This window comes from Antedon bifida, chromosome 11, assembly GCF_963402885.1.
Source record: "Antedon bifida chromosome 11, ecAntBifi1.1, whole genome shotgun sequence".
Classification (NCBI taxonomy): Eukaryota; Metazoa; Echinodermata; class Crinoidea; order Comatulida; family Antedonidae; genus Antedon; species Antedon bifida.
Window position 1 is genome coordinate 1,630,009 of NC_136236.1, and position 26,677 is coordinate 1,656,685.

General features: G+C 33.0%; 4 protein-coding genes across 5 annotated transcripts in view; 1 reads left to right on the forward strand and 3 right to left on the reverse strand.

The window, feature by feature from the left end:
- Positions 1–59: 59 nt before the first annotated feature.
- On the reverse strand, positions 60–12,434 carry LOC144856270 (carnitine O-palmitoyltransferase 2, mitochondrial-like). Of its 2 annotated transcripts, XM_078714216.1 has the most exons (12): positions 5,283–5,555; positions 4,844–4,878; positions 4,331–4,536; positions 4,018–4,077; positions 3,622–3,725; positions 3,314–3,447; positions 2,887–3,089; positions 2,274–2,547; positions 1,773–1,965; positions 1,491–1,664; positions 1,049–1,277; positions 60–791 (listed from the first exon to the last, which is right to left on the reverse strand). In XM_078714216.1, the coding sequence occupies exons 1-12, from the start codon at positions 5,367–5,369 to the stop codon at positions 466–468; spliced, it is 2,025 nt and encodes a 674-aa protein (XP_078570342.1). In that variant the 5' UTR covers positions 5,370–5,555; the 3' UTR covers positions 60–465. The 2 variants fall into 2 exon arrangements, with proteins under 2 accessions (XP_078570342.1, XP_078570343.1); XM_078714217.1 differs by lacking the exons at positions 4,844–4,878; positions 5,283–5,555 and adding an exon at positions 12,431–12,434.
- On the forward strand, positions 5,489–7,102 carry LOC144856272 (mediator of RNA polymerase II transcription subunit 20-like). Its single transcript, XM_078714219.1, has 4 exons — positions 5,489–5,628; positions 6,001–6,146; positions 6,315–6,565; positions 6,858–7,102. Exons 1-4 carry the CDS (start codon positions 5,615–5,617, stop codon positions 7,056–7,058), a joined length of 612 nt encoding a protein of 203 aa, XP_078570345.1. The 5' UTR covers positions 5,489–5,614; the 3' UTR covers positions 7,059–7,102.
- On the reverse strand, positions 7,393–8,844 carry LOC144856273 (mitochondrial import receptor subunit TOM6 homolog). Its single transcript, XM_078714220.1, has 3 exons — positions 8,723–8,844; positions 8,216–8,316; positions 7,393–7,926 (listed from the first exon to the last, which is right to left on the reverse strand). Exons 1-2 carry the CDS (start codon positions 8,791–8,793, stop codon positions 8,223–8,225), a joined length of 165 nt encoding a protein of 54 aa, XP_078570346.1. The 5' UTR covers positions 8,794–8,844; the 3' UTR covers positions 7,393–7,926; positions 8,216–8,222.
- A 495-nt stretch (positions 12,435–12,929) lies between the features above and the next one.
- Positions 12,930–26,677, reverse strand: part of LOC144856303 (sulfate anion transporter 1-like) — a 133,289-nt gene continuing 119,541 nt past the window's right edge. The window contains exon 16 of the mRNA XM_078714260.1: positions 12,930–12,940. The gene's annotated coding sequence lies outside the window, so the exon portion shown is untranslated. The remainder of the gene's footprint in view (positions 12,941–26,677) is intronic.

Genomic DNA, 26,677 nt, shown 5'->3' on the forward strand with positions numbered 1-26,677 from the left:
TACATGATGAGAAGCTGACAACATATTTCATAAATAGCTAACAAAATTGTATTCACATATCTCTTACATTTATTATAGACTAATTTACACACTATAGTCTAATAATTATATTGCAAATGTTTTCATTCTCAACAGCTAAGATTGACATGGCTGTTTATAAATTATAAATCATTATTCTTATGCCAACAATTGTTGAAAATAATAAAAAAAACAAAAAAAACAATTGCCTCAACATTCAATTGTGGATAATTAAATAAAATTGGCAAAATCATTAATTTTATAAAGTAAATTCTTTCTAATTATACACTCCAGTACACACTTGAGTGAATCATTTCTTATAAAAATTATTCCAAATTTGGGCGTGCATTTAAATAGTAAATACATAAGTATCAACCATTTTAGGTACTAATAATTAAATCCACCAGAAGTGTATGATTTGTGAAAGACCTGGTGACTGTACTAAGTTCAGCTTGAGTTGGAATCTAAGACCTTATGCATGTCCATCCAACTCGATTCTACACAATCCAAAAAATCCTCAACGTTTGGGGAATCGGGATACGACGTGATGTTACATCCCAACTCGTCATCTTTTATTCCGTAGCCTACTCCTAGGCCGTTGGGCACGACAGGAGCAAAGCCACCTGCAAGGACTGCTGGGCTGCTTAGAGTGCTTGTGGACAGTACGATGTGGTTGATCTTGGTGTAGGCTGGATCTTCAAACAGGGCTACAGACTGGTTGTTCTTATTGGCAAGGGATTTCATTGCAAACAGATGACGATCAAATCCTTGGCCTGAAAATTAAAGATATGATTTTACGTTTACAAACTGAGAATTTTACATATAAAGCTCTGTCTACACTATCAAACTAGTTTGACAAAAAAAGTGTGATGTGCTTAAATATGGTAGTCCATATATGGGCACATCACATATTTTTGTCACATAAAGTTTGATAGTGTAGAGCTTTAGATAAGGAGAAATACAGGCTATAAATTTACAGGTGTATAAAAAAAACGATGACCAGGGAAAAAAAGAGAGAGAAATCATTTACCCATGGCAGCATTTTTAGTCATTTCATTGTGTTTATCTGAACAAGCTTTTAGTAATTTTATCTTATCTGCATCACTGGCTCCTGAGCCTTCTTGGAAAGCTTCCGAGCATTTTTTAGTCTCCATGGTAGCTGAACGAAGAGTTTCAGTTCGGCCATGTTTAAACGCCGCCGTGCTGCAAGACTCGTATGTACTCGCAACCTTACCACCTGTTAATTTGTAGTAACCCATCTGAAATTAAATGAATTTAAAATAAATTAGTTATTAACTAACTTTTTCATGCTCTGTTTATCTTGTTCAGTTATTGTGATGTATTTTTATGTAATGCGCCTTTCAGCATGTGTATTCATGAAAAGGGCGCTATAGAAATGTGGTATATTATTATTAGAAATTTTAGTTACATAAAAATAATTTTCATAAAAATCCTGAAAAGGACATTCATACCTGAAATGATAATTGCATGAAAGCATCAGGACTCAATTTGTTAGCTTTCATAAAGTTCTTTCCAAATTTGTTAAATTGTCTGACGCCGATATTTAGCTTTGAGGTAGATGCGTTATATTTATTAACTGCATCTTTGATTGCCGTCTTCATTGTTGAATCTAGATCAAATTCCAACTGGAAAAAAAAACACAAACAAAATTGTAAATTATAATATTACAAAATATGCCATCATTTCATCGATAAAAATGGAAAAATATGCAAAAGCAGAAATGATTAATTTACTTTTTTGACTGTCTGCGAAGAGTCTACATTTGCTGGCTCAGTTCCAGGATTGAGGGCAGCATTCTCAGTAGATTCTTTGAATGATTCGTTGATAAAACGAAGCACGGCAACACCATCGCCCCATGCATGCTCAAAATTGATGGACGCCACTCCATTTTTGGCAATGATCAATTGAAAAGATTTATCAAACCACCTGTATATAAAAAATAGGACATTTTAAAGGGTACTAATACTAAGATATAAATTAAATTGTGTAGGTCCATTACTATGATGCAACTACTAAGATAGGTGAGGCAAAAAATGATTAGATTGTGTATGTTATAGAAGGCAAGGAATGGTTAAAGCTGTGTGCAAGGCAACTACTCAATAATACAAGGAAGTATGAGGTAAAGAATGGTTAATTCTATTGTGTAATACAACTACAATAGACAAAGCAAGAAATAGTCAGGTGAACTGTAAGACAAACTACAATAATAATAAATCCAAATAAATTTTAATTACCTATTAGCGCCATCTCCATACAACATACTGCGCGTCAATTCTACAGGTTCTGTCGGCTCACTGTCATCGAGACATAAGCAAAAAACAGCGCCATCTATCAGTTTCATCGTCTCCTGATTCTTGCTGTTGCCGTCCAGCATGTGTTGTCTTAAAGATGCCCATGTATCGCGGTTCTCAGTAGTAAGATAACTTACAGAGTATTCGGGACGTGGCGCGCTATCAGTGAGAATGTGTCTCAGATGGCTTGCTATTTCTTGCGCAGAAACTACCACACCTGTGAAAGTAAAATATCTTTGTCTTCTAAATCCGAAAAAAGTCATCTATTCACAAGCTTTTTACATCCTCTACAGTACTTTGCGACTTAAGCTCTGTCTACACTATCAAACTAGTTTGACAAAATAAGTGTGATGTGCCCAAATATGGTAGTGATATGAAATCATCATGTCCATATATGGGCACATAAAGTTTGAAAGTGTACACAAGGCTTTGGTTTGCTTACTTTGCTTTTAGTTTGAATCATCATTATTATACAGATTTATATTTTGTTTAACATAGTATTATTATAAATTTTTATAAACATATTTTTATAATAAAACTACTCAAAAAGCTTTACCATCATTATTGATGACGTCAAACGTGTAGAAGTTGCCGTTATGGACCACTAGTATGTGTCTAGCGTCCTCATGAGTTACAAGTTCATCTCTTCCCTGTCTAGGCACTCTAGTAGAGTTGAACAGTTTGCCATACTGACTCATGTCAAGAGGGAATACTTTGCTGAGTATTGCGTAATAAGCAGCCAAAGATCCAGGAATCCAACTGGGAAAAAATAAATTATGTCAATAAATATATCAATACACTTCATCATCGTTAAAAAACACATTCTACTAGTTTGTGCCATTTATTCCTTTCATGGGCTGGGTGTGTCTCAAGTGGCCCAGCGTAATTTCCCCACCTCAATGCAGTTTTGGTGGTTTCTAGGTTAATGGTACATACTACTAATGATACATAATACATTATTTGACATGACCTAACTTGCTTACTTGGCTTTCCTCCTAAACTGGTCATTGTCGGTCTTCTTGCCGTTTAAGTGATACATGTCCGGGTCCAACTTATTTGCACGTAAAGTTTTCATGAATTTCATTGCAGATACTATAAAGTTTGTTGATCGTATAACCTGTTTATTTAACAAATAATATGGTAATTAAAAACTAGCAAATTAACTGATAAATCACACTTTATCCTCCAGAGCACCGTATGCATAGTATATGCGATATATATATATATATATATATCTGTATTGTTTAAAGTTAGTAGGCTTTATAAAATAACCATTTGGCATAGCTCATACCTGATCCATATATTCTGGTCTAGTATCATTGTTATAACAAACATACGGATTAAAATTCAGCAAGATAGGGAGCCTTGACTCAAGATACATATCAAACCAAGGACCTAAGATGATAGAAAAAAAGTTTAGTTGTCATTTAATATTGGTATGTAACTAATATATAATATCACTTGCACTGATGAAGGGCTAGTGTTGCCCGAAAGCTCTGCTAACTTTTCTGGCTGTTTTACTTTATCGTTTTGATTTAGCTTTTCGCTTTTTTTTTTGTATCTCCATTGAGATCCAGCCACTGTTACCCACAGCATTGTCATTTTTTCAGTAATTTGCCTTTGGATTAATATATAATAAGTTAAATAGTTTTAATAGAAAGAGTAAATATAAAAGTCATATACTTACCACTTATATAACTTGTATGTTTGTTCTGTTTATTTATTGCCACTAGTTCTTTATGTAAAGCTATAAAAACAATAAAACAAATTCTTTATTAAACACTCAGAATTGACATTGACCTTTTACTGTACATTTAAAAGTAACACATCCAAATGCCAACTTCAAGTCAATGGCTACCAGATGTCTCTGTGAGACGGTTATTTGAACCAGTACCAGTTTTGACACCAACACTAAAAAATCTAATGAAAAGTTAGAAATGACCTAAGCCCGTAAAACTGTAGTATTCAAAAAGTAATAAAGAGACGAAAAACATAACAACCTTGTCCCTCATTGGCTTCAAATTGTTCCACTATGGCTTTTGTTTTGTTAAACTCTTCGTCGTTAAGAATAACTCTTTGCGATTCTAAGTATCTAGAGCACGTGTTGTTTAGTTTAGGAATTGGTAGCCGAGGCAAGCTACGTTGGAAGTGCATCGTGTGCAGGACACTCTCATGTAGAAAATCAGCATCACTTAATTCCCTTGAACTAAGGAAACAAAATCAAGATTAAATAAAATATATATATTTCAAAACTTTACAAACTGAATATGTGATATGGGTTTAAAATTGTTGTATTATGTCCTATAGTGGTATGCAAATATTGTAAATAAAAATTAATAGGGTAGAATATAATTTTTTCGTCAAAAAAAAAAACATATTAAAAGGCATGCACAATTAACATACACAAAATTTAGCAAAATAACATGTATGTCACAGCATCTGAGCATTGTGTACAAAAATAACATAGGTGACGTATTATATAAATCATTTAAATGCAAATAACTGATCCTAACCTGTATTTTCTGTTGAATTGACTATCAAGTACAACCTAGAAATAAAATAAACATTAGAAAAAAAGACGCATACATAAGCCCCACCTGAAAATAACCTATTATAGGCCTATATATAGGCTATAATATATTATAAAAATTAATAATTTATTATATTTTAAACAATCAAATAAAATACAGAACATAGGTATGCCCAGGCCTAAGCTCATTTAAGTTTTTATACTGTCCAAGATTTATATTTTCAATATATTGACACCAGAATAACAAATAGGTATAGGCCTAATTAAAGCCTGAATGTCTAGGTAAGCCTAGCCTCTGCTGGCTTTAAAGCCTGTCAGTTGTGTCAGCGAGGTAAGTTGAGTTTTCCTGGCTGGCTCTCTCTGGTGTTGTTGCAAGCCTAACTAACGGGTACGGTATTTTTTGCAGTATTATGCTTACTCACATTATTAAAGTTGGTTGATACTCTAGCTAAGAGAGAAAGTTTGTTTACACATCGAATAGCTTGACATTTTCTAGTAATATTTAACATTTTGCTGTACTTTTTTCAATAATTTTGCGACGACTTTACTTTTTGTCGCGATATTACCGGCGAAACTATAGAGGGCAGCATAACACTTTTTTTAAACGATGAGGAGAATTAATTGAAACAAATGAAGTATCCAACCAGCAGTGTATATCATCTAGGGCCTAGGCCTACCTAGACTTTTGTTTGACCTTTTTTGTGCAAAAATACAGTTAATTTGTTAATTACAATTATTTAATACATATCCTAAGATGGGAGTAACATGGTAAATGTTTAATAATAGGGTAATTCTTGTATTAGTCATGCAGAGTACACTAGACCGACTAGGCCATGCTAGCTAGATAAGAAAAATGCAAACTTATGCCCACTGAACCAATCAACCATCGCCCTGTGCTGACCACCAAGTGATGCGGTGTTGAGCCTAGCCCCACAACAGGGCATATTTTGCAGGTCTGATAATAGTATTGCAATATTAGAATCAGGTACCATTTTAATGGAACAAGTAAACAAAAAAAGAGTTAAAACAGATATAAAACCATTATTAAATACTGTAATTGAAAAAAATATTTTAATTATTTATTACTAATACTACCTTTGACTTTGTTGTGTTGGTAAAAATGTAACATTTTTTTTTAAGCATAAGCCAGTGGGTGATAGCGGAAAATCGTAATATTCAGCAAGTCGTAGAAAATGTTAACAAACGCTTGGATCTGTTGGGAGCGAACAAGACTGGAATATTCTGTGTCGACTGCGAGACGTACCAAGCCATTGCGCAAACACAAGGTGCTTCACGTTCACCGTTTTTCCATTTTATTTTTAGATGCATTTTAAAAAAACATCTACATAAACAGATCAAATGTAATAACGCAAATTTGTAACATAATCTGTCAAGACATAATTTATTCATTTTTTTGTTGAATAACTTTTAAATTGATCAAATTTCTTTTTTAGGACAATCAAAAGTTATTCATTCAATTCACAACACAGAATTCCCCTTATCAGCATTTGCCGTTACGGACTCTGGAACCTGCCTCGTCTGTGACACCAACTTTGATGGAATCATGCAAAAATTAAAAGGATTTTATGGTCAACGAAAACTTCCGAAGATAGAATCGAAAGGACAAAGATTTGAATTAGGAGATTTCATAATCAAAGTTGGGATTGTGTCCGTTGGGTCACACACAAAAGGATTATTAGTTGAGGTACACATAATATAATACTACTGCATCTATTATACGACCACTATTCGAAAAGAGTAGGGGATTGATCTGGTAGGCGCTGCATTTCTGGCTGCCGTGGGTCCGCAGAGGGCCTAATCCAAATTTCCGGCAGTTTCCAGTTAAGCTTAAGGACCAAGAATAATACATTAAACACATTTACATTGATCTATATTACAATGCAATTTGTAATAGTATTTGATTATACAGTAGTAGTTATACTGTAGTAATATGGCCATATTATACATTATATTTCCATCTTTATTTACCTTTTCAGGTTGAATACACACCGTGCGTTATTATATCAGACTGCTGGAACCTGATGACAGAATTCATGCAATGCTTTATGGGTAATATGACTCCTCAGCTGCCAACGATTTTAACTGCAAAAAGAGATGCCAACTACACGCCTTCTGATACCATCATGCAGTACTTTGAACATTTTAATAATTTTAGAAAAGCTCAAGTTGTTCGGTGAAATTGAATTGTCTTTTTTCAATTAAAGTTTAAATCAAAATGTAACGCGATGTCAAGGTGTTGGTTATGAAGTTTTCTCATATACATTAAATTTATCAATGGAGGCACAGCAAGGTAAAGCATGTATATGGGCAGTGGCGTAATGGCTATGAGCGCTCGCTGGATAAACCCAGGGGCCCCAGAACTGAGCAGTGCCCAGAGAAAAAACAGATGTTAAAAAAGGATAAAAACGCCCAAGGCTACTTAGGGATCCTAAACCAGGGGCCTCTGCGTTATGCCACTGGTAATGGGTTAGCAAAATGAAGACAAAATACATAATAATTTAAAAAAAAAAATTGATGTGTCAAGTTTAATCTTACTTCAATCCAAAATATTATAAACATTATACTTGTGCCGCAGCATTGTATTAAATCACATGTGTTTTATTTTACTTTGTTTTTATTAATATACAGTGCTGTACTGATCTGACAGCGGATAACTTTGTATTTGTGTTACTGCAGCATCTCAGATAGATTAAACTTGCTATAGTCTTCTGAATTCTGAAAGTAACAAAACCCCTGATACTCTTTAACATGTGACAATAATTAGTACGATACGATAGTATTGTTATTTATACAACAAGGTACAAACAGTAGTACAGTGGTGTAATAGATATGAGCGCTCATGACCCCGGAGCTTATGGGGGCCCCTGAGCAGTGTCCAGAGGAAAATACAGGATAAAAACGCCCGAGGCCTCTCTAAACCTGGGGCCTCAGGTAATATTTTCTGTGACAGGTTCAATTCACTTTCTACAAAGTGTGTTTCTCATCTTGTTCAGTCTTTTGATTCTTGGCAATTTTTTAAAGACAACCATACTTATCACATCGACTCTGAAGGAGAAAAAGAAATCACTAAATTCAAATCATTACAAACATTTGCAACATATAGGCCTAATGATAGCAGGACGCCATATGGCTACGTCACCAACATTATTTACCTAAAGGGTGTAGGTATTAGCTCCGTGAATAATATTACAAAAGAATCCTGCTGTAGAACTTTACCGCTGATGAAAAATAAGTGGGGTTATTATTAATATTATTTTATTTATATATTATTTATCATTGTGTTTTAAAATAAACAATAGTTATTTTAAACGTGGAGATAGGCCTACCCTCTTACCTCCTAGTTACATAGCCTGTGGTGCAGCCACATCAACATCTGCAAAACTTCTTGCCAGCCAAACACCAACAGAAAAGAAAATAGCGTTCTTCACAAAAGACCTATAATAATAAATATACCACATTATATATAATGAATTGAATTTTATTATTATTAATTAGGCCTAGGGCCTAGAATAATAGCCTTGTGACCTTGTGTTGTGTATTCAATCAATGCCTAGGCCTAGGGTCAGCTCAGTCAGAGGTTTAGTTTTGAAGGCTAGCTTAATTTAATCAAAATAAGCTAGGCCTAGACTATATAGAATAGCCTAGGCTAGGCCTGCCTAGTTAGTAGTACAGTAGTTAGTCCTCCTGGAAGGACCTACTAGGCTAGGCTAGTGGCCCAGCTAGGCCTAGCTTTTACTAGCTAGGCCTAGCTTTCTTATAATCACAAATAATTATGATCTACTTTCTTCTTTTAAAAAAAACTATTATTCAGAATAATAATACTGCTAAAAATCGAAATTACCTTTTAAAAGGATCTTTGTATAAACTTTGAACAAAAAGCACCCACGTTTTACTGACTTTATCGTTCGCCATGTTTCAGCTACGTCTCGGGGCCAAAAAATGAATCTAGAACATGTTCTATTTATTTTGAATCGCAATAAATTTTATCAATCTAGGGAGTCAAATATTATGACCAATCAAATTAGCGTTTTAAGTTCTGGTTTGTGATTGGTTAAATGTTTATACTATTTTGTGCACATCAATGCATTATATAATGGCTAGGTGTGTGAATGTTAGTCTGGGTTCCAGACGGAGTTTTATCTTAATATTAGTAAAAAGATAAATATTTTGGCACATATGGCGTTTCATACGTATACTACTTGATTTTGGATACTCCGTCTGGGGAAAGAGGTATATTCAGAGCGTCATTCTGACGATGGAGCATTCTCTACTTTTCTACGGAGCGCCATTTATGCCTTTATGTACTTCAGAAATAGAAATAGTACTACGGTAACTGGTCCAGTCACTGAATTTTAATATATTTTGTATGTTCATACACTGTGTGCTCAACTGAACCCAATTTGCCACCAGGGGAGCACAGTGGTATATAGAAATAAAGTCACTAAATTTTAATAAATTTAAGAAAAAAAATCATTTGTTGATATAAAGTTTGCGGTACACCATGTATATTAGTTCTGAAAAAAACTGTTGAGTTTCTCGACGTTTCGATCAATATGCTTTGATCGTCCTCAGTCCTCCTAATATCCTTTGTGTTTCCTTTAGCAGAGTAAAAAAGTTTAAATTTTGATGTTAATTTTTACATTAGAAGATTGTTCAAATCATGTAAATAAAACATTTTCCGGCCGGGAACCTATCAGCTCCCCTCTTTTAGTTTGCAAAAGTAATCTCGAAAAGAACTTCATGTGGAAAAGAAGCCCACCCAAGAGTACTAAAAATGAAGGAGCACATGGGCTTCTTTTCGAGGTTTTATGGTAGTCTATTTAATGGAAAATAATGCCATGCAACTTTGTTTCTGATTTTAAAAAAGGTCCACTTGTTTTAGGCCTGACATTTACAACCCTCAAAATATCTCTCCTTCAAAATAAAGAAAAACAATATTCATTATTTTATTTATTTATTTTTTATTTATTTTTTTTTATTTAAAAAAAAAATATCCGTAGAGGTTCGAACTCAATCTACTAGAGCTGAGAGCACCCAAACCTGAGCATTACCCGTTAGGCCACAAAGTAGTACATGACTGAACAGCTGATAATAGTCTATTTATACGTGTATTACGTAATTCACCAGTACGTCATAACTATCATATTAACCTTGTTGAAACCAAAATGATCAGTTAGCTCAGTTGCCTGAGCGTCGTGTTGACAACACGTATGTCGTGGGTTCGATTCCCACGCTGGTCGGTGGAATAGAGTTAAAGGCATGCGGCCACTGTGTTTGGGGTTCACAGAATTATACGTCCCCCTTTCCACCACACATCATGAGGCGACAACATCAATGCATCTGGTGATGTGCTGGAAACGACCCCAAAAGGCTGTGGCAGGGCCTTAGTGCTGAGGCAGGGAGAGCACATTTAACATCTTTTTTTTTATTTAATTTTTTTTTTCAACCCGTATTCGATCTCGTAAATTTTATGTTTGCCGCCCTCAATTTTAAAAGAAATCGAATTTATATTTTCATCGCAGGTGTACGAAACGGTTTGGTATGCCGTGCGTTGATGTTATGCAATGGTTGTGCAGGTGTAGTGGGAAGGATGGTATTGTTTAGTCATTCGCGGTCAACACGCCACACTGTTAAATTTTGATTTTGTTAATCAATGTTGCTGCATTGGTAGCGAAAATGTCCGATTCATACAAGATATTGCATTGTAAAATGTTATGAATAAACTTTGATGGTAGTTGCTGTGTATGGCCGCACCGTCCCCAGAATAAACATGTTTTAAACAGATAGTTTGTCTTCGATGGTTTTTGTATGGGGATAATGGAGAGTAAAATAAGATCAAATATAGAACATTTGCAAAGATGCCGATTTAGACCAATTTCGAAGCTTAGACTAATTCCGCCGCCGGGCTAGGCCTTAGGCATATACGAAGTCGAGTTTTAAAGTAGAAAACCCCACCTAAAATTTTGAAGTCGCATCTGGATAGTTGAAATTTTAACATTATCATAATTATCATAGCGGATTATGTATAGTAATAAGTATAAGTGCAATTCTTGGCTCTATTTTCATTATTAGCTCTACCCCAACCATGGTGGGCTAGTACTGGAGACTTAATATTTAATTTCATATGTTAAAAAATTATAGGTGCACTTTCCGGGGACAAGCTCTATTGTCCCTGGTGAGTCTTATATAGTTTGTTTCATTTAATTTAAAATCATGTAAAGTGCCATTTTTTTCGGGCGGGAACCTATGCAGCTCTATTTTTCAAAATTATCTTTTGCTCAGCCCCAAGCATGGTGGGGTACTGAAGATTCTTATACATGTTTGAAAAAATAATAGATGTTATTTCCGGAGACCTTGCAGCTCTGTTTTAAACAGTTTGGTATGCCGTGCGTTGTTATGCAAATGAGTTTGTGCAGGTGTATTACGGGGAAGATGGTATGTTAGTCATTTGCGGTCAACACGCCACACTGTTAAATGTTGATGTTGTTAATCTTTACATTAGAAGATTGTTCAAATCATGTAAATAAAACATTTTCCTGTCGGGAACCTATCAGCTCCCCTCTTAGTTTGCAAAAGTAATCTCGAAAAGAACTCCATGTGGAAAAGAAGCCCACCCAAGAGTACTAAAAATGAAGGAGCACATGGGCTTCTTTTCGAGGTTTTATGGCAGTCTATTTAATAGAAAATAATGCCATGCAACTTTGTTTCTGATTTTAAAAAAGGTCCACTTGTTTTAGGCCTGACATTTACAACCCTCAAAATATCTCTCTTTCAAAATAAAGAAAAACAATATTCATTATTTTATTTATTTATTTATTTTTTATTTATTTTTTTTTATTAAAAAAAAAAAATATCCGTAGAGGTTCGAACTCAATCTACTAGAGCTGAGAGCACCCAAACCTGAGCATTACCCGTTAGGCCACAAAGTAGTACATGACTGAACAGCTGATAATAGTCTATTTATACGTGTATTACGTAATTCATTAGTACGTCATAACTATCATATTAACCTTGTTGAAACCAAAATGATCAGTTAGCTCAGTCGCCTGAGCGTCGTGTTGACAACACGTATGTCGTGGGTTCGATTCCCACGCTGGTCGGTGGAATAGAGTTAAAGGCATGCGGCCACTGTGTTTGGGGTTCACAGAATTATACGTCCCCCTTTCCACCACACATCATGAGGCGACAACATCAATGCATCTGGTGATGTGCTGGAAACGACCCCAAAAGGCTGTGGCAGGGCCTTAGTGCTGAGGCAGGGAGAGCACATTTAACATCTTTTTTTTTTAAATTTTTTTTTCAACCCGTATTCGATCTCGTAAATTTTATGTTTGCCGCCCTCAATTTTAAAATAAATTGAATTTATATTTTCATCGCAGGTGTACGAAACGGTTTGGTATGCCGTGCGTTGATGTTATGCAATGGTTGTGCAGGTGTAGTGGGAAAGATGGTATTGTTAGTCATTCGCGGTCGAGTAATTGACTTCCTAGTTTGAAGGGGGAGCTGCTCCATGCTGTGAAATGGCGTCGCCCAGTTTGACCTTTTAACCCTGTACTTCCGATAAGTGTGTTTTGAATGCAAATTGAAGAACAGGAGATTCTTGTGTTATAGGCCTAAGTTCTTTGCTCAACATCTAAGACGATGCGGATGCCCTATGTTACGTTTAGACAATGATGTGTACTTGGGTACATTGATGAAAGTTTCTGAAGGCTAGAAATTATTTTATATGCCTAGTAGTCTGGTAAACATTTGATGGGATTTTTCCCAAGAACATGAAAACTCGTCTTGATATGATAGACTAGCTTCTCCGCAAATCAAACATTGCATGGATCATTTATTATGCGGAGATAATTTGATTTAATTCCCACACAGACCCAGTGCTGTTCTGTGTGGTGGTGTAGCCCTGTCGTGTGCCGGTCGGTGGTGGTATGTACCTTATTTTATTGGTGTTTTATTTGGCAGGTCATACGTATGAGTTGAGTAGGCCTAGGCCAGGACTAAACAATTAACAAACAAAACAACTTGACAACACGATTTGATATTTCAACAGTTGTTCAGTCTCGATCGTACATTCAGCACTCGATCTTTTTCATTTTGTTGATTCGAAATCCATATTTACATACCGCCCGCCCCATATAGCCAAATACGGTATGATAACCTACGTCATTCTTATCGGATGTTTGCGGTCTGCAAATCGATTTCTATACGTGTTTCACAAGTCTGTATTTTCAGACAAAAATCGCGGTCGAAATAAAAAAAAAGACAATAAATACAGACTTGTGGCAAGTCTATGTGAATGTGTGTATGAAAGAAAGTTTATTATTTCTATAACTTTGTGTTCTCTTATTGCAAATTGGCATCAATGGAACACGTTTAAATAGTATGAATGTCATGCCTATAAAAATGAAAAACATTTTGTATCAATCAATAATAATATTACCCTTCTGTAATTCTAGACTAACTTTTCATTAAAAAATAACACATTTATAATATGTTTTAACATTATAAATGTATTACATTATAAATGTATTACATTATACATTTTTTAAGATCATCATTAGTCCGGCTTCCAAGTTGGAAACACACAAGCCTCGCTACCACATCAAGGTTGATGATCACATCGAGGACACCTAGGGCAGGTAGCATGTGTAATGATGCTCCTCAGGTGGAAAAAAATATACAATACATTTTATCAAGAAATATACATTTAAAAACGATATATCCTTTTCTAATAGGAGTAGGCCTACATGGAGAAGGAGGGTAATTGAGAATAGGAACAAATCTAAAAGATGCAATAAACAGCTAGGCACCTGGAGTCCACTGCAACATTATGTGTCACAGGGCATAAAGAGGATATATCAACTAATCTAGATGTTATACTTATCTTATTACTTACCTCATAGATATACTTACAGTTTAGCTGTGATATTCCTTTGTGTAATAAGTTTTGTAATCAGCAACTTGGGCAGTCAACTTTGGAATTGAGGTTAGTAGTGAACTTACTTTTGATTGTCCTTCCATCTTCCAATGTGTTGTCTTGTCTGTCCTGCTATTCCATCCTGATTGTCCAAGTACAGCACATGTATCTAGTCTGGATATCATCTGCTATTTCACCATAAGTACCTTAAGTGGCAAAAACTGTACAGGCACAAACTAAAAAAAATAGTGCTTAAGAGAAACAATACTTAACTACACAAATACCTTTAGGAAAAATGTATAAGGCCAAGATATAATGCCACCTTACACATTATATCAAATTTAATACATTTACAAAATACTATGATTTAAAGTGTCTTGAAATTTAAACCCATAGACGCTTAGCTACACTTAATATATCTTAGCTACACATACCTGCAGGCAAAATGTACTATACCAAAATATAATGCCACCTTACACATTATATCAAACACATTTACAAAAAAATACCTTAATTTAAAATGCATTGAAACTTAAACCTCTAGACCCTTAGCTACACTTAATAAATCTTAGCTACCTGCAGACAAAGTTTACAATACCAATAATGCCACCTTACACATTATATAAAATAAATTTACCAAAAAATACCTTAATTTAAAATGCAATGAAACTTAAACTTCTAGACCCTTAGCTACACTTAATATATCTTAGCTACACATACCTGTGGATGTGGCATTCTTACCTGTGACTGGTTTCAAATAACTGATATCTGAAAAGAGAAGGTAAAAAGAAAATGAATTATACCATTAGATAGACTAAGGTGTTTCTTACCTGTGATTGGTTCCAAAAATGCCTTGCATTGGTATGTCCATTTGCTATCTGAAAAGAGAAAGTATAAAGAAAATGAATCATACTATTATTAATAAAATAAAAAGGAAAATGGTTATGTGCATGTGATATGTTGCATTCTTACCTGTGATTCACTTCGCTTCCAACAGCCCTCCATTGACATTTCCATAGGTGAGATCTGGAATAATAGTAGTACCAAGTTTCTTGCATCTGTACCTCCATATGCTATCTGAAAGAAGAAAGTAAAAAAAACACCCAACTAATTATACCATTTGATAGGCTAAGATGTTTCTTACTTGTGATTGTTCCAACAGCCTTGCATTGGTATGTCCATAGCTAACATCTAAAAAGAGAGGAAAGAAAAGAAAAAAGAATTATACTATTAGATAGACTAAATGTTTCTTACCTGTAAAATAGACAATTAATTATACCATAGGATATTATGTTTCTTACCTGTGATTGGTTGAAACAACCTTGCATCAGTATATCCATAGGTGCAATCTGAAAAATTAAATAGTAAGGAAAACTAACTATGTACATTTGCATACCTGTCATTGGTTGAAATTAAAATGTATTTTTTATAGGAAAGACCTGAAAAGTAAGGAAAAAGAATGAATGATAGGAGAATGTTAAAAAAAAACTAATTATACCATTAGATAGGCTAAGGTGTTTATATTTTTATTTACCTAAATGATTCCAACAGTCTTGCATCTGAGTACATCTGATTTTCCATGGGATTAGTTCCAACATCCTTGCATCGGTTTCCCCACGGTGCTACCTAAAAAGAGAAGTAAAAAAGAAAAATAATTATACTATTAGATAGGCTAAGATGTTTCTTACCTTTAATTTTGTCCAATAGCCCTGCATTGGTATGTCAATAGGTGCCATCTGAAAAGAAAAAGTATAAAGAAAATGAATTATACTATTAATAATATAACATAGGATATGATGTTTCTTACCTGTGATTGGTTCCAAATGCCTTGAACCTGTAGATCCATAGTGCAATCTGAAAACAGTAACTTAATAGACAATTAATTATACCATTACATAGAATATGATGTTTCTTACCTGTAATTGGTTCCAAAAACTGCCTTGCATCTATCCATCCATATAGTATGACCTGAAAAGAGTACCTAAATAAAAACTATATTTTACCACCTTACACATTATATCAAATAAGTTTACCAAAAAATACCATTATTTGAAATGCATTGAAACTTAAACCTCTAGACCCTTAGCTACACTTAATATATCTTAGCTTCACACATACCTGCAGGCAAAATGTACTATACCAAAATATAATGCCACCTTACACATTATATCAAACACATTTACAAAAAAATACCATGATTTAAAATGCATTGAAACTTAAACCTCTAGACCCTTAGCTACACTTAATATATCTTAGCTACACACATACCTGCAGGTAAAATGTACTATACCAAAATATAATGGCACCTTACACATTATATCAAATACATTTATAAAAAATACCATGATTTAAAATCTTTGCCTTGCATTGGTATGTCCATAACTTCTATTTAAAAAGAGAAAGTAAAATGAAAATGAATTTTGCTATTACTAATAATAAAGAAAAATGGTAATGTAGGCCTACATGTGATATGTTGCATTCTTACCTGTGATTCACTTGTTTCCAACAGCCCTCCATTGACAAGTCTATAGGTGATACCTGGAAAACCAAGTTTCTTGAATCGGTACCTGCATAATGATATCTGAAAGATAAAGAAAAAACAACTAATTATACCATTAGATAGGTTAAGATGTTTCTTACCTGTGATTGGTCCAACAGCCTTGCATTGGCATGTCCATAGCTGCTATCTGCAAAGAGAAATTAAAAAATAAAAGAACTATACCATTAGATTGGCTAAGATGTTTCTTACCTGTGATTGGTTCCAACAACCTTGCATCAGTATATCCATAGGTGCAATCTGAAAATTTAAATAGTAAGAAAAACTAACTATGTACATTTGCATACCTGTCATTGGTTGAAATTAAAATGTATTTTTTATAGGAAAGACCTGAAAAGTAAGGAAAAAGAATGAATGATAGGAGAATGTTAAAAAAACTAATTATACCATTAGAAAGGCTAAGATGTTTATATTCTTATTTACCTGAATGATTCCAACAGTCTTGCATCTGAGTACATCTGATTTTCCATGTGATTAATTCCAACATCCTTGCATCGGTTTCCCCATGGTGCTACCTAAAAAGAGAAGTAAAAAAGAAAAATAATTATACCATTAGATAGACTAAGATGTTTCTTACCTGTAAAATAGACAATTAATTATACCATATGATATTATGTTTCTTACCTGTGATTGGTTGAAACAACCTTGTATCAGTATATCCATAGGTGCAATCTGAAAAATTAAATAGTAAGGAAAACTAACTATGTACATTTGCATACCTGTCATTGGTTGAAATTAAAATGTATTTTTTATAGGAAAGACCTGAAAAGTAAGGAAAAAGAATGAATGATAGGAGAATGTTAAAAAAAAACTAATTATACCATTAGATAGGCTAAGGTGTTTATATTTTTATTTACCTGAATGATTTCAACAGTCTTGCATCTGAGTACATCTGATTTTCCATGTGATTAGTTCCAACATCCTTGCATCAGTTTCCCCATGGTGCTACCTAAAAAGAGAAGTAAAAAAGAAAAAGAATTATACTATTAGATAGACTAAGATGTTTCTTACCTGTAAAATAGACAATTAATTATACCATATGATATTATGTTTCTTACCTGTGATTGGTTGAAACAACCTTGTATCAGTATATCCATAGGTGCAATCTGAAAAATTAAATAGTAAGGAAAACTAACTATGTACATTTGCATACCTGTCATTGGTTGAAATTAAAATGTATTTTTTATAGGAAAGACCTGAAAAGTAAGGAAAAAGAATGAATGATAGGAGAATGTTAAAAAAAACTAATTATACCATTAGATAGGCTAAGGTGTTTATATTTTTATTTACCTGAATGATTTCAACAGTCTTGCATCTGAGTACATCTGATTTTCCATGTGATTAGTTCCAACATCCTTGCATCAGTTTCCCCATGGTGCTACCTAAAAAGAGAAGTAAAAAAGAAAAAGAATTATACTATTAGATAGACTAAGATGTTTCTTACCTTTAATTTTGTCCAATAGCCCTGCATTGGTATGTCCATTGGTGCCATCTGAAAAGAAAAAGTATAAAGTAAATGAATTATACTAGTAATAATATAATATAGAATATGATGTTTCTTACCTGTGATTGGTTCCAAATGCCTTGAACCTGTAGATCCATAGTGCAATCTGAAAACAGTAACTTAATAGACAATTAATTATACCATTACATTGAATATGATGTTTCTTACCTGTAATTGGTTCCAAAAACTGCCTTGCATCTATCCATCCATATAGTATGACCTGAAAAGAGTACCTAAATAAAAACTATATTTTACCATTACTTACCACCTTACACATTATATCAAATAAGTTTACCAAAAAATACCATTATTTGAAATTCATTGAAACTTAACTCTAGACCCTTAGCTACACTTAATATATCTTAGCTTCACACATACCTGCAGGCAAAATGTACTATACCAAAATATAATGCCACCTTACACATTATATCAAACACATTTACAAAAAAATACCATGATTTAAAATGCATTGAAACTTAAACCTCTAGACCCTTAGCTACACTTAATATATCTTAGCTACACACATACCTGCAGGTAAAATGTACTATACCAAAATATAATGCCACCTTACACATTATATCAAATACATTTATAAAAAATACCATGATTTAAAATGCATTGAAACTTAAACCTCTAGACCCTTAGCTACACTTAATAAATCTTAGCTACCTGCAGACAAAGTTTACAATACCAATAATGCCACCTTACACATTATATCAAATAAATTTATCAAAAAATACCTTAATTTAAAATGCACTGAAACTTAAACTTCTAGACCCTTAGATACACTTAATATATCTTAGCTACACATACCTGTGGATGTGGCATTCTTACCTGTGACTGGATTCAAATAACTGATATCTGAAAAGAGAAAGTAAAAAGAAAATGAATTATACCATTAGATAGACTAAGATGTTTCTTACCTATGATTGGTTCCAAAAATGCCTTGCATTGGTATGTCCATTTGCTATCTGAAAAGAGAAAGTATAAAGAAAATGATTCATACTATTATTAATAAAAAGGAAAATGGTTATGTGCATGTGATATGTTGCATTCTTACCTGTGATTCACTTCGCTTCCAACAGCCCTCCATTGACATTTCCATAGGTGAGATCTGGAATAATAGTAGTACCAAGTTTCTTGCATCTATACCTCCATATGCTATCTGAAAAAAGAAAGTAAAAAAAACACCCAACTAATTATACCATTTGATAGGCTAAGATGTTTCTTACCTGTGGTTGGTCCAACAGCCTTGCATTGGTATGTCCATAACTTCTATTTAAAAAGAGAAAGTAAAATGAAAATGAATTTTGCTATTACTAATAATAAAGAAAAATGGTAATGTAGGCCTACATGTGATATGTTGCATTCTTACCTGTGATTTACTTGTTTCCAACAGCCATCCATTGACAAGTCTATAGGTGATACTTGGAAAACCATGTTTCTTGAATCTGTACCTGCATAATGATATCTGAAAGATAAAGAAAAAACAACTTATTAAACCATTAGATAGGTTAAGATGTTTCTTACCCGTGATTGGTTTCAACAACCTTGCATTGGTATGTCCATAGCTGACATCTGAAAAGAGTAATAGTAAGGAAAACTAACTGTGTACATTTGCATACCTGTGACTGGTTGAAATTAAAAATGTACTTTTATTGGAAAGTCCTGAAGAGTAAGGAAAAAGAATGAATGAAAGGAGAATGTTAAAAAAAACTAATTATACCATTAGAAAGGCTAAGATGTTTATATTTTTATTTACCTGAATGATTCCAACAGTCTTGCATCTGAGTACATCTGATTTTCCATGTGATTAGTTCCAACATCCTTGCATCGGTTTCCCCATGGTGCTACCTAAAAAGAGAAGTAAAAAAGAAAAAGAATTATACTATTAGATAGACTAAGATGTTTCTTACCTGTGATTGGTTCCAACAGCCTTGCATTGGTATGTCCATAGCTAACATCTAAAAAGAGAAGAAAGAAAAGAAAAAAGAATTATACTATTAGATAGACTAAGATGTTTCTTACCTGTAAAATAGACAATTAATTATACCATAGGATATTATGTTTCTTACCTGTGATTGGTTGAAACAACCTTGCATCAGTATATCCATAGGTGCAATCTGAAAAATTAAATAGGAAGGAAAACTAACTGTGTACATTTGCATACCTGTCATTGGTTGAAATTATCATGTATTTTTTATAGGAAAGACCTGAAAAGTAAGGAAAAAGAATGAATGATAGGAGAATGTTAAAAAAAACTAATTATACCATTAGATAGGCTAAGGTGTTTATAATTTTATTTACCTGAATGATTCCAACAGTCTTGCATCTGAGTATATCTGATGTTCCCTAACTGCGATTAGTTCCAACATCCTTGCATCGGTTTCCCCATGGTGCTACCTAAAAAGAGAAGTAAAAAAGAAAATCGAATTATACTATTAGATAGACTAAGATGTTTCTTACCTTTAATTTTGTCCAATAGCCCTGCATTGGTATGTCCATTGGTGCCATCTGAAAAGAAAAAGTATAAAGTAAATGAATTATACTAGTAATAATATAACATAGAATATGATGTTTCTTACCTGTGATTGGTTCCAAATGCCTTGAACCTGTAGATCCATAGTGCAATCTGAAAACAGTAACTTAATAGACAATTAATTATACCATTACATAGAATATGATGTTTCTTACCTGTAATTGGTTCCAAAAACTGCCTTGCAACTATCCATCCATATAGTATGACCTGAAAAGAGTACCTAAATAAAAACTATATTTTACCATTACTTACCACCTTACACATTATATCAAATAAGTTTACCAAAAAATACCATTATTTGAAATTCATTGAAACTTAAACCTCTAGACCCTTAGCTACAGTTAATATATCTTAGCTACACACATACCTGCAGGTAAAATGTACTATATACCAAAATATAATGCCACCTTACACATTATATCAAATACATTTACAAAAAAATACCATGATTTAAAATGCATTAAAACTTAAACCTCTAGACCCTTAGCTACACTTAATAAATCTTAGCTACACACATACCTGCAGGCAAAATGTACTAAACCAAAATATAATGCCACCTTACACATTATATCAAACACATTTACAAAAAACTTAAACCTCTAGACCCTTAGCTACACTTAATATATCTTAGCTACACACATACCTGCAGGTAAAATGTACTATACCAAAATATAATGCCACCTTACACATTATATCAAATACATTTACAAAAAAATACCATGATTTAAAATGCATTAAAACTTAAACCTCTAGACCCTTAGCAACACTTAATAAATCTTAGCTGCCTGCAGAAAAAGTTTACAATACCAATAATGCCACCTTACACATTATATCAAATAAATTTACCAAAAAAATAACTTAATTTAAAATGCAATGAAACTTAAACTTCTAGACCCTTAGCTACACTTAATATATCTTAGCTACACATACCTGTGGATGTGGCATTCTTACCTGTGACTGGTTTCAAATAACTGATATCTGAAAAGAGAAGGTAAAAAGAAAATGAATTATACCATTAGATAGACTAAGGTGTTTCTTACCTGTGATTGGTTCCAAAAATGCCTTGCATTGGTATGTCCATTTGCTATCTGAAAAAAGAAAGTATAAAGAAAATGAATCATACTATTATTAATAAAAAAGAAAATGGTTATGTGCATGTGATATGTTGCATTCTTACCTGTGATTCACTTGCTTCCAACAGCCCTTCATTGACATTTCCATAGGTGAGATCTGGAATAATAGTAGTACCAAGTTTCTTGCATCTATACCTCCATATGCTATCTGAAAGAAGAAAGTTAAAAAAAACACCCAACTAATTATACCATTTGATAGGCTAAGATGTTTCTTACCTGTGATTGGTCCAACAGCCTTGCCTTGGTATGTCCATAACTTTTATTTAAAAAGAGAAAGTAAAATGAAAATGAATTTTGCTATTACTAATAATAAAGAAAAATGGTAATGTAGGCCTACATGTGAAATGTTGCATTCTTACCTGTGATTTACTTGTTTCCAACAGCCATCCATTGACAAGTCTATAGGTGAGAAAACCATGTTTCTTGAATCTGTACCTGCATAATGATATCTGAAAGATAAAGAAAAAACAACTTATTAAACCATTAGATAGGTTAAGATGTTTCTTACCCGTGATTGGTTTCAACAACCTTGCATTGGTATGTCCATAGCTGACATCTGAAAAGAGTAATAGTAAGGAAAACTAACTGTGTACATTTGCATACCTGTGACTGGTTGAAATTAAAAATGTACTTTTATTGGAAAGTCCTGAAGAGTAAGGAAAAAGAATGAATGAAAGGAGAATGTTAAAAAAAACTAATTATACCATTAGAAAGGCTAAGATGTTTATATTTTTGTTTACCTGAATGATTTCAACAGTCTTGCATCTTAGTACATCTGATTTTCCATGTGATTAGTTCCAACATCCTTGCATCGGTTTCCCCATGGTGCTACCTAAAAAGAGAAGTAAAAAAGAAAAAGAATTATACTATTAGATAGACTAAGATGTTTCTTACCTTTAATTTTGGTTCCAATTGCCCTGCATTGGTATGTCCATAGGTGCCATCTGAAAAGAAAAAGTATAAAGAAAATGAATTATACTATTAATAATATAACATAGAATATGATGTTTCTTACCTGTGATTGGTTCCAAATGCCTTGAACCTGTACATCCATAGTGCAATCTGAAAACAGTAACTTAATAGACAATTAATTATACCATTACATAGAATATGATGTTTCTTACCTGTAATTGGTTCCAAAAACTGCCTTGCATCTATCCATCCATATAGTATGACCTGAAAAGAGTACCTAAATAGAAACTATATTTTACCATTACTTACCACCTTACACATTATATCAAATAAGTTTACCAAAAAATACCATTATTTGAAATGCATTGAAACTTAAACCTCTAGACCCTTAGCTACACTTAATATATCTTAGCTACCTGCAGGCAAAATGTACTATACCAAAATATAATGCCACCTTACACATTATATCAAATACATTTACAAAAAAATACCATTATTTGAAATGCATTGAAACTTAAACTTCTAGACCCTTAGCTACACTTAATATATCTTAGCTACACATACCTGTGGATGTGGCATTCTTACCTGTGACTGGTTTCAAATAACTGATATCTGAAAAGAGAAAGTAAATAGAAAATGAATTATACCATTAGATAGACTAAGGTGTTTCTTACCTGTGATTGGTTCCAAAAATGCCTTGCATTGGTATGTCCATTTGCTATCTGAAAAGAGAAAGTATAAAGAAAATGAATCATACTATTATTAATAAAAAGGAAAATGGTTATGTGCATGTGATATGTTGCATTCTTACCTGTGATTCACTTCGCTTCCAACAGCCCTCCATTGACATTTCCATAGGTGAGATCTGGAATAATAGTAGTACCAAGTTTCTTGCATCTATACCTCCATATGCTATCTGAAAGAAGAAAGTAAAAAAAACACCCAATTAATTATACCATTTGATAGGCTAAGATGTTTCTTACCTGTGATTGGTCCAACAACCTTGCATTGGTATGTCCATAACTTCTATTTAAAAAGAGAAAGTAAAATGAAAATGAATTTTGCTATTACTAATAATAAAGAAAAATGGTAATGTAGGCCTACATGTGATATGTTGCATTCTTACCTGTGAATTACTTGTTTCCAACAGCCATCCATTGACAAGTCTATAGGTGATACTTGGAAAACCATGTTTCTTGAATCTGTACCTGCATAATGATATCTGAAAGATAAAGAAAAAACAACTTATTAAACCATTAGATAGGTTAAGATGTTTCTTACCCGTGATTGGTTTCAACAACCTTGCATTGGTATGTCCATAGCTGACATCTGAAAAGAGTAATAGTAAGGAAAACTAACTGTGTACATTTGCATACCTGTGACTGGTTGAAATTAAAAATGTACTTTTATTGGAAAGTCCTGAAGAGTAAGGAAAAAGAATGAATGAAAGGAGAATGTTAAAAAAAACTAATTATACCATTAGAAAGGCTAAGATGTTTATATTTTTATTTACCTGAATGATTCCAACAGTCTTGCATCTGAGTACATCTGATTTTCCATGTGATTAGTTCCAACATCCTTGCATCGGTTTCCCCATGGTGCTACCTAAAAAGAGAAGTAAAAAAGAAAAAGAATTATACTATTAGATAGACTAAGATGTTTATTACCTGTGATTGGTTCCAACAGCCTTGCATTGGTATGTCCATAGCTAACATCTAAAAAGAGAAGAAAGAAAAGAAAAAAGAATTATACTATTAAATAGACTAAGATGTTTCTTACCTGTAAAATAGACAATTAATTATACCATAGGATATTATGTTTCTTACCTGTGATTGGTTGAAACAACCTTGCATCAGTATATCCATAGGTGCAATCTGAAAAATTAAATAGGAAGGAAAACTAACTGTGTACATTTGCATACCTGTCATTGGTTGAAATTATCATGTATTTTTTATAGGAAAGACCTGAAAAGTAAGGAAAAAGAATGAATGATAGGAGAATGTTAAAAAAACCTAATTATACCATTAGATAGGCTAAGGTGTTTATATTTTTATTTACCTGAATGATTCCAACAGTCTTGCATCTGAGTATATCTGATGTTCCCTAACTGCGATTAGTTCCAACATCCTTGCATCGGTTTCCCCATGGTGCTACCTAAAAAGAGAAGTAAAAAAGAAAAAGAATTATACTATTAGATAGACTAAGATGTTTCTTACCTTTAATTTTGTCCAATAGCCCTGCATTGGTATGTCCATTGGTGCCATCTGAAAAGAAAAAGTATAAAGTAAATGAATTATACTAGTAATAATATAACATAGAATATGATGTTTCTTACCTGTGATTGGTTCCAAATGCCTTGAACCTGTAGATCCATAGTGCAATCTGAAAACAGTAACTTAATAGACAATTAATTATACCATTACATAGAATATGATGTTTCTTACCTGTAATTGGTTCCAAAAACTGCCTTGCAACTATCCATCCATATAGTATGACCTGAAAAGAGTACCTAAATAAAAACTATATTTTACCATTACTTACCACCTTACACATTATATCAAATAAGTTTACCAAAAAATACCATTATTTGAAATTCATTGAAACTTAAACCTCTAGACCCTTAGCTACACTTAATATATCTTAGCTTCACACATACCTGCAGGCAAAATGTACTATACCAAAATATAATGCCACCTTACACATTATATCAAATACATTTACAAAAAAATACCTTAATTTAAAATGCATTGAAACTTAAACCTCTAGACCCTTAGCTACACTTAATATATCTTAGCTACACACATACCTGCAGGCAAAATGTACTATACCAAAATATAATGCCACCTTACACATTATATCAAATACATTTACAAAAAAAATCCCATGATTTAAAATGCATTGAAACTTAAACCTCTAGACCCTTAGCTACACTTAATAAATCTTAGCTACACACATACCTGCAGGCAAAATGTACTAAACCAAAATATAATGCCACCTTACACATTATATCAAACACATTTACAAAAAAATACCATGATTTAAAATGCATTGAAACTTAAACCTCTAGACCTTTAGCTACACTTAATATATCTTAGCTACACACATACCTGCAGGTAAAATGTACTATATACCAAAATATAATGCCACCTTACACATTATATCAAATACATTTACAAAAAAATACCATGATTTAAAATGCAATAAAACTTAAACCTCTAGACCCTTAGCTACACTTAATAAATCTTAGCTACACACATACCTGCAGGCAAAATGTACTAAACCAAAATATAATGCCACCTTACACATTATATCAAACACATTTACAAAAAAATACCATGATTTAAAATGCATTGAAACTTAAACCTCTAGACCCTTAGCTACACTTAATATATCTTAGCTACACACATACCTGCAGGTAAAATGTACTATACCAAAATATAATGCCACCTTACACATTATATCTAATACATTTACAAAAAAATACCATGATTTAAAATGCATTAAAACTTAAACCTCTAGACCATTAGCAACACTTAATAAATCTTAGCTGCCTGCAGAAAAAGTTTACAATACCAATAATGCCACCTTACACATTATATCAAATAAATTTACCAAAAAAATAACTTAATTTAAAATGCAATGAAACTTAAACCTCTAGACCTTTAGCTACACTTAATATATCTTAGCTACACACATACCTGCAGGTAAAATGTACTATATACCAAAATATAATGCCACCTTACACATTATATCAAATACATTTACAAAAAAATACCATGATTTAAAATGCATTAAAACTTAAACCTCTAGACCCTTAGCTACACTTAATAAATCTTAGCTACACACATACCTGCAGGCAAAATGTACTAAACCAAAATATAATGCCACCTTACACATTATATCAAACACATTTACAAAAAAATACCATGATTTAAAATGCATTGAAACTTAAACCTCTAGACCCTTAGCTACACTTAATATATCTTAGCTACACACATACCTGCAGGTAAAATGTACTATACCAAAATATAATGCCACCTTACACATTATATCAAATACATTTACAAAAAAATACCATGATTTAAAATGCATTAAAACTTAAACCTCTAGACCCTTAGCAACACTTAATAAATCTTAGCTGCCTGCAGAAAAAGTTTACAATACCAATAATGCCACCTTACACATTATATCAAATAAATTTACCAAAAAAATAACTTAATTTAAAATGCAATGA

Excerpts from the sequence above, each read along its gene's own strand:
- LOC144856270 (XM_078714216.1), bottom strand. The coding sequence starts at position 5,369 with ATGTTAAATATTACTAGAAAATGTCAAGCTATTCGATGTGTAAACAAA. Across the intron at positions 2,548-2,886 it reads TGACGTCATCAATAATGATG|GTGTGGTAGTTTCTGCGCAA; the intron begins GTAAAGCTTTTT and ends TTACTTTCACAG. Across the intron at positions 1,966-2,273 it reads TATGGAGATGGCGCTAATAG|GTGGTTTGATAAATCTTTTC; the intron begins GTAATTAAAATT and ends TTTTATATACAG.
- LOC144856272 (XM_078714219.1), top strand. Across the intron at positions 6,147-6,314 it reads AGCCATTGCGCAAACACAAG|GACAATCAAAAGTTATTCAT; the intron begins GTGCTTCACGTT and ends TTTCTTTTTTAG. Across the intron at positions 6,566-6,857 it reads CAAAAGGATTATTAGTTGAG|GTTGAATACACACCGTGCGT; the intron begins GTACACATAATA and ends TTACCTTTTCAG.
- LOC144856273 (XM_078714220.1), bottom strand. The coding sequence starts at position 8,793 with ATGGCGAACGATAAAGTCAGTAAAACGTGGGTGCTTTTTGTTCAAAGT. Across the intron at positions 8,317-8,722 it reads TACAAAGATCCTTTTAAAAG|GTCTTTTGTGAAGAACGCTA; the intron begins GTAATTTCGATT and ends TTATTATTATAG.